This window comes from Diuraphis noxia, unplaced genomic scaffold, assembly GCF_037042655.1.
Source record: "Diuraphis noxia isolate RWA-SAM2 unplaced genomic scaffold, SU_Dnox_SAM2 contig0004, whole genome shotgun sequence".
Lineage (NCBI taxonomy): Eukaryota > Metazoa > Arthropoda > Insecta > Hemiptera > Aphididae > Diuraphis > Diuraphis noxia.
The window spans coordinates 32,961,853-32,978,659 of NW_028301714.1; the positions used below are offsets into that span (position 1 = coordinate 32,961,853).

General features: G+C 31.1%; 1 protein-coding gene across 7 annotated transcripts in view; it reads left to right on the forward strand.

Annotated features, from left to right (window-relative positions):
• spri (Src homology 2 domain-containing protein sprint) overlaps positions 1 to 16,807 on the forward strand; it is a 93,775-nt gene that overhangs the window by 72,048 nt on the left and 4,920 nt on the right. For 6 of the 7 annotated variants that reach the window (XM_089225519.1, XM_015520195.2, XM_015520196.2 and 3 more), the window contains 9 exons: positions 11,881 to 12,051; positions 12,183 to 12,370; positions 12,524 to 12,615; positions 12,695 to 12,844; positions 13,113 to 13,241; positions 13,317 to 14,158; positions 14,232 to 14,683; positions 14,779 to 14,950; positions 15,040 to 15,175. In XM_089225519.1, the coding sequence (XP_089081645.1) occupies positions 11,881 to 12,051; positions 12,183 to 12,370; positions 12,524 to 12,615; positions 12,695 to 12,844; positions 13,113 to 13,241; positions 13,317 to 14,158; positions 14,232 to 14,683; positions 14,779 to 14,950; positions 15,040 to 15,175 (2,332 nt within the window). The remainder of the gene's footprint in view (positions 1 to 11,880; positions 12,052 to 12,182; positions 12,371 to 12,523; positions 12,616 to 12,694; positions 12,845 to 13,112; positions 13,242 to 13,316; positions 14,159 to 14,231; positions 14,684 to 14,778; positions 14,951 to 15,039; positions 15,176 to 16,807) is intronic. The other variant, XM_015520194.2, reaches the window with a different exon arrangement.

A 16,807-nucleotide genomic window follows, 5' to 3' on the forward strand; every position in this document is an offset into this window, starting at 1 on the left:
TTAGTACACTAATTATTTATTGTGTTTGAAAATTAATATGATAAAAAGTCATACTTTTTACTCATTAACCGAATAATATGTATTATCATTATACTGATATGTGTGATCAAATTGCACACTAATTTATATTTTTAATTGCGAAACTGTTTTAAATCATTGTATTATTATCTATTACACACGTTTCACATTTTTCACAATTTTCCATTTGGATGAATTTAAGAAGTATAATCTTGTTAATCACTTAGATAATATATAATAGCAACTTTGCTTGGATAATTTTGTTGTTCTGTTAACCATTGTAGTAATGTACATTATACATTTATACCTCGTTCGTATAAAATAATTCGTACTTCACTTTCTTGTGCGTCATTTCTCAATATTTTAAATACAGTGTTTTAACAGAATCGAATAAATTTTTACCCCTTTAAAATCAAGGGGCTATTCAAAGTTAAATTCTTACATCATTCATTTACCGCTGGGAATCGTACCTGCCATCATAATTAATACTTAATTCGTCGTTCTAGTTTTATGAATTCGGTACATTTTAGATTATTCGTCGAAACTATTTTTGTTGAGTTTGTTTTAATCCGGGCAAGTAATCAACTGTAAGTAACCACTGCACATCAACACGGTCGTATATAAATCGATCAGTATAGAACTCTTAATCCATAAGCGGTGTGAAGTGAGCGTATATACGTCCACTGACCCTTTTCCATCTATTCTCTGATTATATTATGATTTAATGTGCTACTTAACCAACAACATGCACGTTGTCTTGACTTAAAAGTTAAAACTCATTCATTATTAATATTTATATTATTTTAACTTCAATGATGTATAACATTCTTATCGTCTTCCGACAAAATTGTGTACTATTTTTGTTATATAAATATTATTTTACTATATAAATTGTGATAAGATATCAGGTTATTGTCGAAACTATATAGGTGATGCTATTATAGGTACGCATTATGTTATTGAGTTGATGCCCGATGGTATGTAACGTACGTAAATTATAATCATCACTAAGGTTTCAGTTTTTTAGTCAAATGCGTTAACTTTGATAAACCACATAATATAGTGTATGAATATTTATCGCGTCATATTATATTCCAAAAGTTTGTAGTCAACTAAAACGATTGATGTAATAATTTATAGGCTAAAAAAAATATAATAATACAAATTATTGTTTTTAATTCCACTCAGTCCAAGCTATTATATATTTTAAATTGAATGACAAAATTGTCAACCTTATTATTTTCCTTTTATAATTTAATTAAACTACCACGGTTTATATTAATATTGTTCGGTTTTATTTTTAAAATTTTAAAATATATAACTGAAAGTTTTTCAATTCCGTATTTTTGAATTGATAAACTTTACTGTAGCAACGCTTATAAAATGTGTTTTAGAAACAGAAATATCAAGTATATATTAAAAAAAAAAAAATAGAAAGTCGTAATAAAAACCAATAGTTTGCTCGCCTCTCTCAGAATCTCGAACATCTGTACAAATCGACTGCAACCATGAAACGTACCTATATATATATTATTATATCGAGTTTCAGAGTCTACGGAAAATCTGGTCGGCTTTTTTTTCTGCATTTACAATAATTATATAATATGCCGCCGTTCGTTTATTAACTTGGATGTACCCGCGCAGCAATACATCGTATATAATATAATGAATTATTATATTCTTCTTCGGTGCAGTTATTATATGCATTCCGGAAAAAATAATATGTCTAACGAGCCGGTAAGCAAGTCAGTAGCCGCGGCGGCTGCTAAAGTCGGGATTTCCTCGTTTATTTTTTATTTGTTTCGTTCCTACATTGGCAAAGATTTCAATTAAAAAAAAAACCACGGCCCACGGTCGGGTGAATGGACTTTGGGGTAGGATTACACATATATATACAAATAGTGTACCGTGGCGTGTAATACTACGTATAATACTGGCAGTCTATATACTGCTGCGTATTATATGATATTCGTTTTTGCTGGTATGGTAGCACCGTAGCACAATACATACAAAAGCAAAACTGGATGTTTGCATTAAAATAATAATACCCGTGTGCGTATTAAATATTTTAGCCCGAGGAAAGTTTGTCGGAAAACGACGTCCGTCTTAGGAGGGAAATGCTCCCATATACATATAATAACGCAGTAGGTAAGTATTATATGTATATTGTACTTAACCTTCCCCGCGCAGTGTGTACCTATATTATTGTCGGGCGCGCGGATGCTGTTGGGTTGGTTGCAAATAAAAGCTATCGCGATCTCTCCCCTAGCAGCGATGTGTAAGAGCACGGGAAACCTTGAATTATCCCAAAATTATTGGGCTGTAGAGCGTGTACGACACATCATCGGTCGGGTTACTCCGTACACATATTATATATTACTTGTATAGGTATTAGGTATTATTCGCGAATATTTTTTTCGTCTGATAAATTTTATTGACAAACACGAATTGATTTCGAGAAAATATTATTATGAAAGGTCCGCTTGTCTTATTAAACGACGACCACTACAATCGGACATCATAATTAAACTACACCATTTATGACTTCACATGATGCAAGTCTTATATTATAGCCTCGCACAGCTAAAACTAAAAACTATGCAGCTTTATTCGCACGCATGTTATTCATTATACATTGTTATATATCGTAGTCGCTCGAGATAGGTTAATCATGATGTCCTATCTTAGTTTTCTCAATTTTTCATGAAAAACAGAACACTGTTTCATTGCCAGAAATGTTGAAAGTTAATATCCCTCTGAACAATTATAAACTCTAAAAACGTGCGTACTGCGTACTTTTGAAAAGTTTTTTTTACCTAATTTCATGAGATTAGCCTTGCCAATGTTATATTTGAACTTTATACTCGCCATGATATTTTTACCAAAAGATTCATAGATTGGCCTTGATAGTGTAATACTTATACATTTTAGTTTACCGCAATGGAATTTTGATTTTTTACAGTGAGAATGTCGTTCTAACCTTAATACTAATTACACGGTCTCACGTGTCTCAAAAACACAAATCAGTTTATCGTGTAAAACGAAAATTCAAATATTCTTAAATTGGCCATGATGATGATTCGTCAGCGGCGAAAGTATAAACCTATACATTTACATATTTCATTATGTACTGTCAATTTATGGTTTGAAACCGTATCAAATGTTTTTTCGTGTGTATCGAAGTCATAAAGTAATAATTATTTTCTCATTCGTGAGTATTGTATAATTATTTCATTAGGTCGACCGTCGAAGATACCTAAACGTTTTTACCACTGGTCTACAATATAATTGTTGGTATCTATAATAAAAAAAAATCATTAATGACTTAATGTAATAAAAACGTATTTATCTTTAAAGTATATATTCGGTGATAGGAATACTCAAGAAATACGTTACTTTTTCTCGCACTTGAACTTTTGCATTCGACGTTATTAATGTCATTGTACTTTCTCTCCCAAGTACTCGTTAACTACACTTAAAGTCGTGAAAATGTAATAATTATTTCCTTGAATGTTTTATTTAATTGCTGTACCATTGAAATAATATTATTTATTTTTTATTGTGCACATTTTTTCTTGGTAGATATTTAAATCACCCTTTTAAAAAGAAACTTTGACTTTTTGAACTCTTATTATTATCAAAACTCATAATATTTCATTTTTTTTTTTAAAATTTATTTGTGTGGCCTATTTAATCTTGTTTTATTAATTTTAATTATTATGACGCACGGATTATTCCAATTTGTATTAAACTTATATAATAATATACATTACATTCATTGTACCTACATACATATTTTCCATCATTGTCTGCTGACTGCTAGTATATATGTGAGTTCAGAGTGGTTCTCAAAGTTATCGCTTTTATCAGTTTACGGCTTGACCAATTCAAACAATAGGTACTTATACTTTGAAAACTTAGACGTTTATTATATAAAATCATTGAACAATGTGTGCATTTTCATGCGTAATCCGGTCAAAAATCTAATTTTGTCTCTGCTCCATCAATTCAGTTATTTTCATTTATTAAAGTTCGTTCTTGACGTGTCTATAGTTGAATTTTTAAATTTTTTTCTAACAGCACAAATATGGACGAATACGGCGCAATGCCAATGTTGCAGCAGCCAACAGTCATTTACGTGTGTTGCAAAATCAATTTTTTCAGTAGGTTGTGTGCGTGCTAAGGCAATAATATTTGGAACGTGCTGTCTTAAACGCCGCCATTCGCTTTTTTTATTTGGTATTGCACTTCGAATTTCCAGTTTTAAAAAACGGGAAATACTAAAATGTATTTTTTGTTTTGTTCATTTATGCGAGCAAACAAATAATTTATTAATTTATTGATGTAAACGTCTACGAAGGCTCACGTATCGTGCATAAATAACTTGACAATAATATTATAGAATAAAAATTACAATATATGGCATAGTGAATAATAATAATAGGTAATAATAATATTTACTATATGACATAATAGATATTCGTTAGCTATAAAACAATAGACCATCTTATAAATACTGGTTAAAAATGTAAGTTATGATTTAAAAAACTGCATATACACTAAACGGATTCAAAATAAGACTTTTGTATTAAATAAATCAAAATTATTTATAAATTTATATTGCCGTGGAGATACGATCAATGCAGGGATTATTATAAATTATAGACATAAGAAGTACGGTGGATTGAAATATTGTGAATGTAAAACAAGACCGTGAAAGGTATTGGGGATATGAAATTTTAATGATTTCAATAACATAGAAATACTTACAAGTTTGGACATAAAACATACACCAATATATAAACCTACGTCCGAAAGCAAGGGGTTCAAAATTATAGATGGCATAGGTGGTTGTTAAAGTCGTTCTCGAGGAAGGGTCGTTAGCTTCATCATTTTTTTGTCTTTTATAGCCACCGAGGCGTACAAATCGTCTCTGGACACGTTCGAGTGAATCAATGTTACCAAAGAATTCCATAGAACTGAATATAACTCTAAAATTCATTCAATTAGTGAGACATACAATATTTTGATACTCAGTCAGTTTTTGAACTCCTTAAGTAGTATTTATGATTATATAAAAAAGACTTCTTAGAGATTTTGAATTAGTTTGTTAAGAATGAGTTGAAAATAATATATTTAATTGTAATAACAAAACCGAAATCACAAAACAGTATTAATAACTTCTTCAAGGCGATCATCGACGATAGATATGTAATATTCCTTATTCATTTTGGTATTAGATCGTATATGAAAGTCGTTTTGACACATTTAGATGTATTTAATTTCAATAAAGTCGGTAAGGCACCAAAAACACAATTATAATAGGTACTATGATCTCACGTTTTTTCAAGAATCCTCAGCGAAAATTAAAACAAGCATTTGGTTTTTACGTTTACGAAAAAAGAAAATAATATACACTAACCAACCTTCTGCTATCGTCTGTCCGTAAACTGCGGGAAATTATATTACTGCATAACATTTATTATTTACTAATGTAATGCCGCCACTACAGACCAAGTATTTTTTTTACTATATCGCGTTTCATTATCGCGGTATATCGTTCCGTTTGTGTCGTGCGTAATACTCAGCTCTACTACTGTAATATAACAGCAGCCGCGCCTCGCATTTCGTTATACGAGACGATTTTGTTATTCAAACAACTATATACATGATTATGGACAAAGTGCAATTAGATTTAATGTTCTTGAACTCAACTCGAACGATGTCGTCGGACGTGGAGTGGTGGGGGTTATAATAATTGCTCTGTGCGTGCATCGTATAAACCTATAAAGTCTCTATATATTATGGAAATCGATATGGGCCGTCAGCAGTGTCATCTAATACGCGTGCAGTGTACCATTTTGCGTGTATATATATTTAATGTTATTATGGCCCATCACACTATATTCATATTGAATACTACCTATTACTTCGACCAGTTCGACCTTATATAGATTGCAGGCCCCACCCACTCACGATAGATTCCGAGCTTTAGAGTTTGGACTGAAAACAAATTCGGACCCTCGTCTCGTAAAAATCATTAGTTGCATCACGTTTGCAATAGAATTTTCATTATTTATAATCGGATCACAGAGCAATTTGCTTTTATAGAGCTTTATACCTTTTGATGTTTGTTATTATAATAATACCTACTGTTGTATTTTTATGCAAAGAAAATCATTTTATTGGTTGAAAGTGATTGTTCAAAGTATAATAATTATTATGAAAAAACATTTATGAATAAGGATGTATGATATATTATACCATGCAGATTGATGCTTATTATGGTAATTCATTTTCTTGAAAGTATTAACTAATAACGGTTTACGAAATATTTTTGTAGATACCTAATTTAATGCCATTAAAAAACATTTAAAAGACGATTTAATTTTTAAGCAATGTTCTTAATTTTTTATTTGTTGAAGAATAATATGCATTGTTATTGAATGCAAACAGCATTTTTACTTTCATATTCAGTAACAATATATTTTTTTGAGAATTTCAATTCAATACAATTTTGAGCTATTGGATCCAACTCTAGTTAATAAGTCATAAAATATTTTTAATGTTAGAATTTTAGATTTGCAGGGTTGTTTTTTACCAACATTTTTCAGTATACTCCTGTGCCACTCAACTCTGATTACCTATCTAAAGTTTACTGCTTACTAAGTGATTAACTATTTGTTCAAAATTCAATTTTTATGTATGTATTGTATTTATTTGAATTCTCAGAAAAACACTCTGCTTTGGAATATGAAGTTATGCATATACCTACATATTACATATATATGCTATCATAAAATAGAAGAAACCATAAAAATAGTTAGTGTATTATATATATATATATGTATTTATTTTTAAATGTTGTTTTGTTATGACTTCAAATTAATTATGTAAAAAACTTTAGTATTTCAATGATAATTAATGTTTATTGTTAAACGAGTCTCCTTGTATAATATGTTACTTGATTTCAACTCGATTTTAGGACTCTGGACATTGGGCTTAGGCCGATTAGGGTCAATACAACCTTTTCAGCCTTAAGTGTTTTATATCGGGAAGATTGGGGTTGTACAATATTATAGTCTCGATAAGTTAACTAATAACTATAATAAATATTGAAATTGAATTTGAATGAAAAATCAAGAAATAACGTCCGTGAATTAAAAAAAAATTTACATTTTACATTTTCGAAAATAATTTACTGAATATTTATTTCAATATACATTTAGGTCACAATAATAATAGCTCATTCTATAATAATAATCATTATAACTTTTATTAAGTTTTAATTTTTTTTTATCCCATTTCATCGACTTGGATTGTATAGAATTATTATATATAACAAACGTATACACCAATTTAGTAGTCACCAGACATAGTTTTTTTCACATAATGAAGTGTGCAAAGCAAACAATTAACGCCAATATAATAACCATTAAAATCGTTGACCGATTTCAAGAAGTCAACGTTTTCTTACATTTTATTAATATGATGATTCATTATAACAAATTGAGTTCACGTGTTTGTGTTTACGTATAATTATTATTAGCTGTTTAGCAGTCATCATATATTATTATTATTGTAATGTGCTTGACGACAATCCCGGTAGTCAAGTGTGGTATATATGTAATATAATTAATAGCAAACTTATAATTTTTATGACATGTTTATTATATTTAGTGATATCTGTCACACGCATCAGCTATGATATAATTTTATAAAGGAGATTATTTCGTGTTGTTTTTTATTATTTTAAAGAAAATACGTTCACCTGTAGCCGCAACAGTGCACCGAGACCTATATATAGTCAGTCGTTTTATGATGGCCACCTATGCAATATTCGCGTGTCGATGTTCATTTGTGCGTACTATGAATAACTCTACTATGAATTTATACTAAAATATATTATAAGAAATGGTTTTAAAAATATTATACTATTCAACATAGCACACAAACAACCATGACAAGTTGCGTGTGATCTTGAAGTTCGCAACGGGTAAGCTGCAGGAGCCGTGATACTTGGTCAATTGCTACTCGGTGACCCGTGGAAGGAAATTTTAAATTTAAATAACTCTTTTGAAAGGATTTGAAACTGGCTTTTTTTCAACACAGGCATTGAATATTGATCAATCTAATTATGCGATGAGGATTTTAAAAATAAGTCAGGACTCTTTATTTCCTTGTCTTATTCTTAAGATCCTCTTCACTATATTTTTTTAATCAAGTTGGAACACTCGTTTATTTATAAAATCTTGTATACGCTTTAGTTTATTCAACAAATAATAATTATTATAATTTTTCAGGTAGATAAATAGAAAAAATTGTTCATAAGATTCAAAATAAACATAATATTATAATGTTTAAATCATTTTTAAATAACAAAATCATTATCTGTTTGATTTGTTTGCCTCAGGTTTGAAAATTAAAAAAAAAATTGAACGTATAAAGCCATATGCTCATCATAATAAATTATGGGTATGAATTATCGGAATACAGATGACAATATTATCAGCTATTCCTAAAGAACATTGGGTGGTAAATTATCTGATAGCAATTGACCTAGATTCAGTGCATATTTTTACTATTTATACTATAACAATGTGTATAATGTGGTATGTATATAGCGTATACACCCTGAACTTTTAGTTGCTGTGTATATCAGGAACCGAACACTGGATAAATAAAATAATAATAATCGATCGGTCACTCTACATTATGATGTCTGTCTTCGTATTTTTATCGTGTTTTTGCTCATAGACAGATACGTGACTGTGCGTGTTTTGAGTGTGTGATCGAAGTCCTGCAATGTAATAAAAACGTACCTCGGTGTCTTGTTATGATAGCCATCTTCATCTGGAGCAGTACCATCATCGTTGACAAATATTCCATTCGCATTATTACGGTATTATACTACACCGGCCGAAAAGCATCTTATGACGGCAGATTATCCGTAGCATCATTTCGTAACTTGTAATGGAATTTTTTATTTCGACGCCCCTAATATTACTAACGGTTTGCAAGACGTCCCAAAACTGTTATTTTTGTAACCTACATATTGAATTATATTATACCGTCAACAGCTTTTAAAATAAAACAAAAAGAAAATATCCCATAAAGAGTTGGCAAAAGTTTTATACGCGCTAATTGAAAACCCGTGTACGGCGGGCAAACCGAAGAAAGTTGCCACTCGCGTTGTGACCGGAATTACCCACTAGTCCCACCTCCCGTGGTATGACTCTCCCTGTCGCCGTACCCATTCTATAGCCCTTATACATATATATATATATATATAAATGCGCACTTTATTCCTTATACTGGAGTCTATACTATATAGAGTTTCGAGAGTCTTCGTGAAGGCGTAATATGTGCACCTGTAGTGCGGACACGACGGTCTTGTGGGGAGGGGGAGACATCCTTAATCAAGTGCATCCCGACCCGATGCCAAATCCAATCGACGGAAAACCCAGTTGTACGTATATGCGCGTGCGTTTGTTTGCCAAGCGCAATTAAGCTGATTCTCATCCTGCGTGTCGGTTGAACGGAATTAGATCACCAAACCAATTCTATGTGGTTATTAATTTAATCTGCGTGGTTAGAACATGCGTACTATAAGTATTTATTTAGGCACAACCCTATTGGTATAAAATTGACCGAGATAACATTTGAAAAATTTTATTTGCACTTAGTCACAGCATCAATGTAATATGATGGGCAGTGGCGGAGCCAGGATTACGAAAGGGGAGGGGTTATGTATAAATTAAACCAATTTTTTTTTACAGATTTCGTATGTAAATAATACATTTAATAAGGGGGGAAATGTCAGTGGTGGTGGGTGGGTGAGTTACACACTGAAAAACCCCCTTGGCTACGTCAATGAGTATGGCGAGGGTGACGTATCGAGTGTTGGTGTGTTGTGTAAAAATGGTAGTGCACTTTTTTCGAATATTCTGCGTACTGATCGAAATATTTTGACGTATACTTAAATATATTATACGGAAAAGAATACTTCATTCGTTTTGATAGGCAAATGCCTAATATAGTAATACTTAAACTTCTTTTTTTTCTAAATTTATATAGTCTTATAATCATTCAAATAATTTATTATTATTTTACTATTACAAACTGTTATTATATTATATGTTTTAATTTTGTTGTTGGTGCAAAGTATAAATACATTTTTGAAAAAAGTAAACAATATTACATTGTTTTATTAACTGGGTATCTTGTTAAAACTTTTAATTTTTTTTATTTTTTATGGTAGGTAGGCAATGCTTGTATTATTTACATAATTCGTAATACAATATTTTTCAGAAAATGTGTATATACATAATATGCAAATGTATTGTGTATCAAATATTCAACAATGGGTATAGAAATTGTATTACTGATAAGAATTTAAAGCTAGTTCAGTGAAGTAGCTAGGATACACCACAAACTGTTGAGGTCTAATATGAACATCTCGTCTAATATATATATATATATATATATATATATATATATATATTCAAGTTACTTAATAGTTAATATTTAAAATATATACAGTTAATTTACATAAAAAAACTTAAAATATAGGAAACCTTGAAATAAAATACAGTCAGATATCTATATAGAACAAGTTAGAATGATTTGGATTTGTGAATATCATGATACGTCATTTACGAAAATGAATTGTAATATATAATATTAATTAATGCTATTAATTGGAGTAATTCTAGCTATTTTTATGTTTTTGAAACTACCTATATGGCTTACAAATGTTTTACGAAGTTCTGACTTTTATGTGATGTTCAGTGTTACTAAATATCCATTGCATTAATTTTTTTGTATAAATACATAATATTGAAATTAAATTATGTTAACTAGGTTGAAATATGCAATAATCTAGTTAATGCGTTCAATACTTATTCACCTCGAATTTCACGTTGTTATTGATGGTCAAAATGCATAAACGATATTGAACAATGAAAACTTACAAAGAATATGTAATGAACAGATTTTATCTTGTTAGAATTTCCGTTTGTATTTTTCGAACGTACCTACCTATCTATTTTTTTTTACTGCGTTGTAAATATTTATACATGAAGAGATTGCCCCATGCGAAATGTTGTTCTTCGAAATCTATTTGGCCGTACAAACTAACCGGATATACCGCGTACGCGTAAAATTAAAAATAAAATCTTAAGTAATTGGATGGTGATGTCACACGTTTTAGTCCTCAGTTATATATTGACTCGATTCTCTATTATTAGACCACTGCCGACTTAAACTAAACGGAGGAGAGCCTAAATGAACTTGGCGCCAACTTTACTCTGTGTGAGTGTATTGGGTTTCGTTTTTTAAGTGAAATATTAACATTTCTTCTGAAAATATAATCTCTATACAGCGTACGTAGTATAGGCGTATAGCCGGTATATTCATCAACATAACTATGTATAATGTATATGTTATTTTATTTTATTTGTGATAAATTTTATTTTGCATTTTATCGCGTTGTAATTAATTTCTGGAGACGGACAAGTCGGTGGCACTCGGTAGTTCTTATATATCTTATTAGATAATGAACCTCAAGACGGAGTAACGAAAATAATTTTTAAAAAAAACAATGGAAATTAATAAATGAGACAGCCTTTATAGTAGCCACGGGAATTCCCCTTTATTTGCATTACTCCTACGGGTACGTGTATAGTTTCATAAATACACAATTTTTTTTTCCTTATTTGTCTCATTATTATTATTTTTTTCTTTTAATGAAATCCTTACACGTTTTATGAGCACCGCGGTCCATATTAATTATATCCAGTTATTTTTACAACCGCTTTAATTGTATTGTTAATAATACCGAAATATACCTGTGTTTTACAGGATGAAGACGATTATGAAACCAGTAGTGGATCCGTAAGATCTGGTTCGGGGGATGCGGCCAGTTGTGATATTGGATTACTCGAACGTCTTATACGTAGTCATCCGATATGGTTTCTACCAGGAATTCAACGGGCCGGTGCTTTTCACTTGTTGCAAGGCAAAGACGACGGAGTGAGTGAAATGTCCAAATATTGCCCAATTTTGTCATTATTGTTGATTGTTGACTGTTGTCATCTCGTCTTTTACAATTGAAGTTTAAAAATCATAGAAATCATAGGTATATGTGTATAATATTGTTTCAGAATTTTGTCGTGAGACAGTCCAGTCAGACGGGCACTATGGCCATATCCGTTCGTTTGCCCAGTGGCAAAGGTCCGTACATAGAACATTATCTCATTCAAGCCACTACCGATAACCGATTAGCTCTGGAAAGTTCAGACAATAAATTTGACAGTATCCCTATGTTAATTGCTCATTATGCACAGTGCTGGTAAGATTTGTTATTTATAAAACCGTTGTGAAAAATGAAAAAACATAAAACACATAATAATTTATTTGATTCTTTTTTACTCTCATTGGCATCACAACTCTTCAAGAGTTTTTGCCGCCACTGATAAAATATATTTTATTTAAATAATTTCAGCGATGAACTGCCTGTACAGCTCATGTTACCAAAAGCTATACAAGAAGCCAAAAATCGACAGCAACTCTCTTCGTTAGCGTTACTTGGTCAAGGTTGGTGGTTTTTCATGTCCCAATATTTCTTTACTTTTCATTCATTATTAAAATACAATACCTACTTGTATTTTCATAGAATTCTGGAGATATCCTATGGCTAGTTCAAGGAGTTCTCCGACTTTGGATATTTCGCCAAATGACGAACCAACAAAAAGGACATTAAACACATCTATTCCCAGTAGTGCTGCCCACAGTCAATCAAGTAGCCTTAGTAGTTTTAGCAGTGGTGAGATTTTTGTATTTATATAATAATGTATGTATTTATTATAGTCTATAGATATATTTTCATAAAAACCAATTTTTTAAGTCTTTTCCATTTTTTTAAATATTGCAACTCGATTTTTCAATTATTTGTTATAATGATTTCAAAGAATTATCAAGAAAACTTTTTAAAACACATGTATTTACAAATAAATTACTGATTAGTGATATATGAATCAGACTATATTATAAATGTATAATATACGCTAATATATATTAATTTTTATTTATAGGCAATAATAATCAAGAGTCTGCTTTTACAGACAATCACCTGTCTATAGAAGAATTATCAACTAGTCCAGTGGAAAGTATACAACAAGGTAATGGGATTCTAACAACGTTCAAAAGTTCTTCGAAAGAAGGTAATCACTAATCATTTTAGATATTAGACAAAATTTTCAACAATGATCGTTTATTAATGTTGTATACATTTTTAGGTACACCGTCCTCTTCCGATAACTTATCACCACCAATGAGCCTTGTGAGTGGTCGAACAAGACCCACGCCTCCCAATACGTTAAATCTTAAATCTTCCAATAGTCCAATAGCAACTACGGATGTTGTAAGCTCAACTCATACAGCTAAAACACCACCACCACCTCCTCCTCGTTGGGCCAAGCCTGTAGCGGCACAACAAAATTTTACTGTAACTACTACTGTGACATTTAGTCTTCACAAAGAAACAACTCCCTCTCCACTCATTCAAGTATCTTGTGGACAGTTATCAAAGTCAACAGATGACAGTGAAATCATGCCAGCAATCAAAAGTCCATTAGGTTCTGAAATAACATCCCCGATCTCAGACACAGGAGGTGGATTACGTTCCGGTCGCCGTACTAAAAGAAATAGAATAAAACAATCTAGACACTACAGAGAAAGTGATATTTTAGAAACACCTAATATTTATCATAGAAGTACTTTTGCGGATAAAGTTAGCGACTATGAAGATGTTTGGGGTCCTGACTCGTCTTTGTCTACATTTAAGACTCCTTCTCAAAGCAATAGTGGAACTTATAAGAAAAATACTCCAGAAGTTCCTCCAGAGATGCCACCCGATATTTTGGAACAAACCACCAGTATTCCAACCATTCCTAAAAATACACTAGGTCTTGTTTTACCACTAAACCAAAATAACGATCTCCCATCTATTACTGATAGTACAACCAGTTTATTGTCACCTGGGTCACCGGAGACAAAATCACCTGTTCCCGAAGACGATATGGCTGAAGCTAAACAAAGCAGCCCTTTTTATGCCGAACCTGCTGATGCCATAAGACAAGTAAACTATTTAAACCATTTATACTAAAAATTTTAATTAACATATTACTAATTTCATTTTAAATAATGTATAGGCAGCTTTCCTACGTCGCAAGACCAAACCTTCAACAAATAATTTTAGAAACCGCCATTCAGAGCCAAGTTTTCTTCATCAATGGCCAGCATTAGTCGGCTGTAGCCAATTAACTCGTATTGATTCTAAAGAAGAACTGCTATCTCCTAATGGTAATTACTCTACCAACCAAGCATTCTCGTCGTCCGTAGATAATATACCGTTGTTGAAAAACTCCAGAAGAGAACCACTAAAAACTGGTAAGCCTGTAGAAACTCCACGTATTGGTCCACCAAAGCGTGGTCAGGATGGTTCATGGGCAGTAGATTCTAGTTGGGAGTTTATTGGCAATGACAATGAAAATGTAAACTCATTAGATAACACAGAGCAAATAACAACTAGCCAACCCAATGAATGTCTAAGAGAATCTCCTAGTCGTAAAGGACCTACAATACAAGAGATTATTTTACAAAGGTAAATTTAATTAAATCCATTGCCAGGCCTTTTTTTTATTATTCAAAAACATTATATTCATGGTGTTAAACAATTATTGTAATACATTTTCTCAGGTTGCCACATTTGAGTTTGTACATCAAAGAACCCAGTTCAACATCTCGAAACAATGATAATACTGAACTGCCTGATCAAAAATCTTCAGATAGTGTGAACAACAATACTTTGAACTTAAGTGGCTTCAGCAATCTGTCTCTTTTATCTCAGAATAGTGATGACGATACTAAAGTAAATAAAATGCTTATTTCTAAATGTTGATAGTTATCTATATATTTGTTATTTGATTATATTTGTATATATTTTTTTTTTAATTACAGACCGAATTTTCTGAGCCATGGGATAGTTCAAGGTGGGAACATTTATTGCCTGTCGCCAACAAAGAACAAAATCAAGCACATTTGAAGCCAGTAAATCGAAACAAAAGTTTCTCTGAACGCTTGGATCCACTTTTAGGTAAGATGGATGAACATTTTACTAGTATATTAATTGTATTAAATAGTTTAAATAAATTATTTTGAATGATATATTTCATTCAGATCCTACTTTTTTTAGTCAAGTAAGTTATATTACTAAATTCGATTTGTATGACAAATACATAATAAAAACAATTAGAATTTAGAATTAAGTCTTAGATAATAGCATTGATATTTTAAAATCCATGGCTTTAGGTATCAATTATCATTTAGAAGGCCACTTTGTACTTCAGACTGAGTATTGTAATATTACATACGTTTTTGCTTCAAGATTTAAGTGTCATATGTAATGTTTTAAGTGTATACCTTCACGACTTCACAGGCTGAACTTGGGAATTTCAGAAAATAAAATTGAGCATTTCAGAAATGTATTTTAATGTAATTTTAATAGGGAAATGTTTAAACGGGCTATATACTCGTATGTTTCCTAATTTACATGGTTTTCTACACCTTTTTATTCAAAACGTGTATTGCCCTCATAATGAAACGAAAATACATGTTTTCAAATCTTACGCATGGTTGAAAGCTCTGTTATTCTTAGTAGTTGGTAGGTACTCATTACTATTTGAGATTCGTTTTGTTTCGGTATAAAACAAAAATGGCTCCACATTACTTGACCAATAATCGAAATATTCACCCCGTGAGCTCGACTAAATAATAACAAATGAATCATCCAGTATAAATACGTTCATATAGTACATTTCTGGTATATTTTATAATGTAATAAGACGAGGTCGCTAGTGGAGTGTCGAATATCTGACCAATATTAATAATTCATTTTTTTCAAAAAGTATACATTCACATTTACATTTAGGTACTAAATGTGTTATGGTAAAACAGATACGTTTTATACTCATGGGTATCTCATTAATTTAATATACAAATAGGATAAAAAAAATTGTTTAATACATAAAAAAAATCTATAACACATATTTAATGATTTTAGTCAAGCAATACATTATTAAATTAAATTTTATTTTATATTCATTACTAAAATTAATGCACATACCCAATCATAATTGGAGTGTACAGCAATGTCTAACCTTGTCTTCTAAATTATTTGTTTATTTTGCGAATGATTCCACAATTAATCGACGTACCTGATATAAATAAATACATTTTTTTACGAGATATTTTTGATTTTCTACCCAAATCTTCGGATTTATATAGATAATATTATATCATGTCGTTTGTGGTCGTTGAGCTATATTTATTAATAAAAGCTCTATTTCATTGTCTAGGCAAAAAAAAAAGAAATGAGTAAATGTAGCTTTAGAAACGTTGTTCGACGTTCGTATTTGAGACGTGTTTAGGTTACACCCAGCGAACGCGGTGTATATAAATCGTTCGTGATCTCGCAAGATGATGATTACACCCGAGAGTCATTAAAATCCCGATAAACGAGTTTATACTGCCGACAGCCGTCCGTATTCGTCTGCAGTGTACTTGTCTCCAGTGTTATGTAATTAATAATAATTAAATATTCAAACGACAAGTTCCAGTCGTGTCTAGTGCGCAATATGTCTCCGAAATAACGGCTCGTAAAAGTCAAGTTCATTTTTTCAATGCATCTATTTATAACGATTATGAAGAAAACGAACGCTGATGTTTT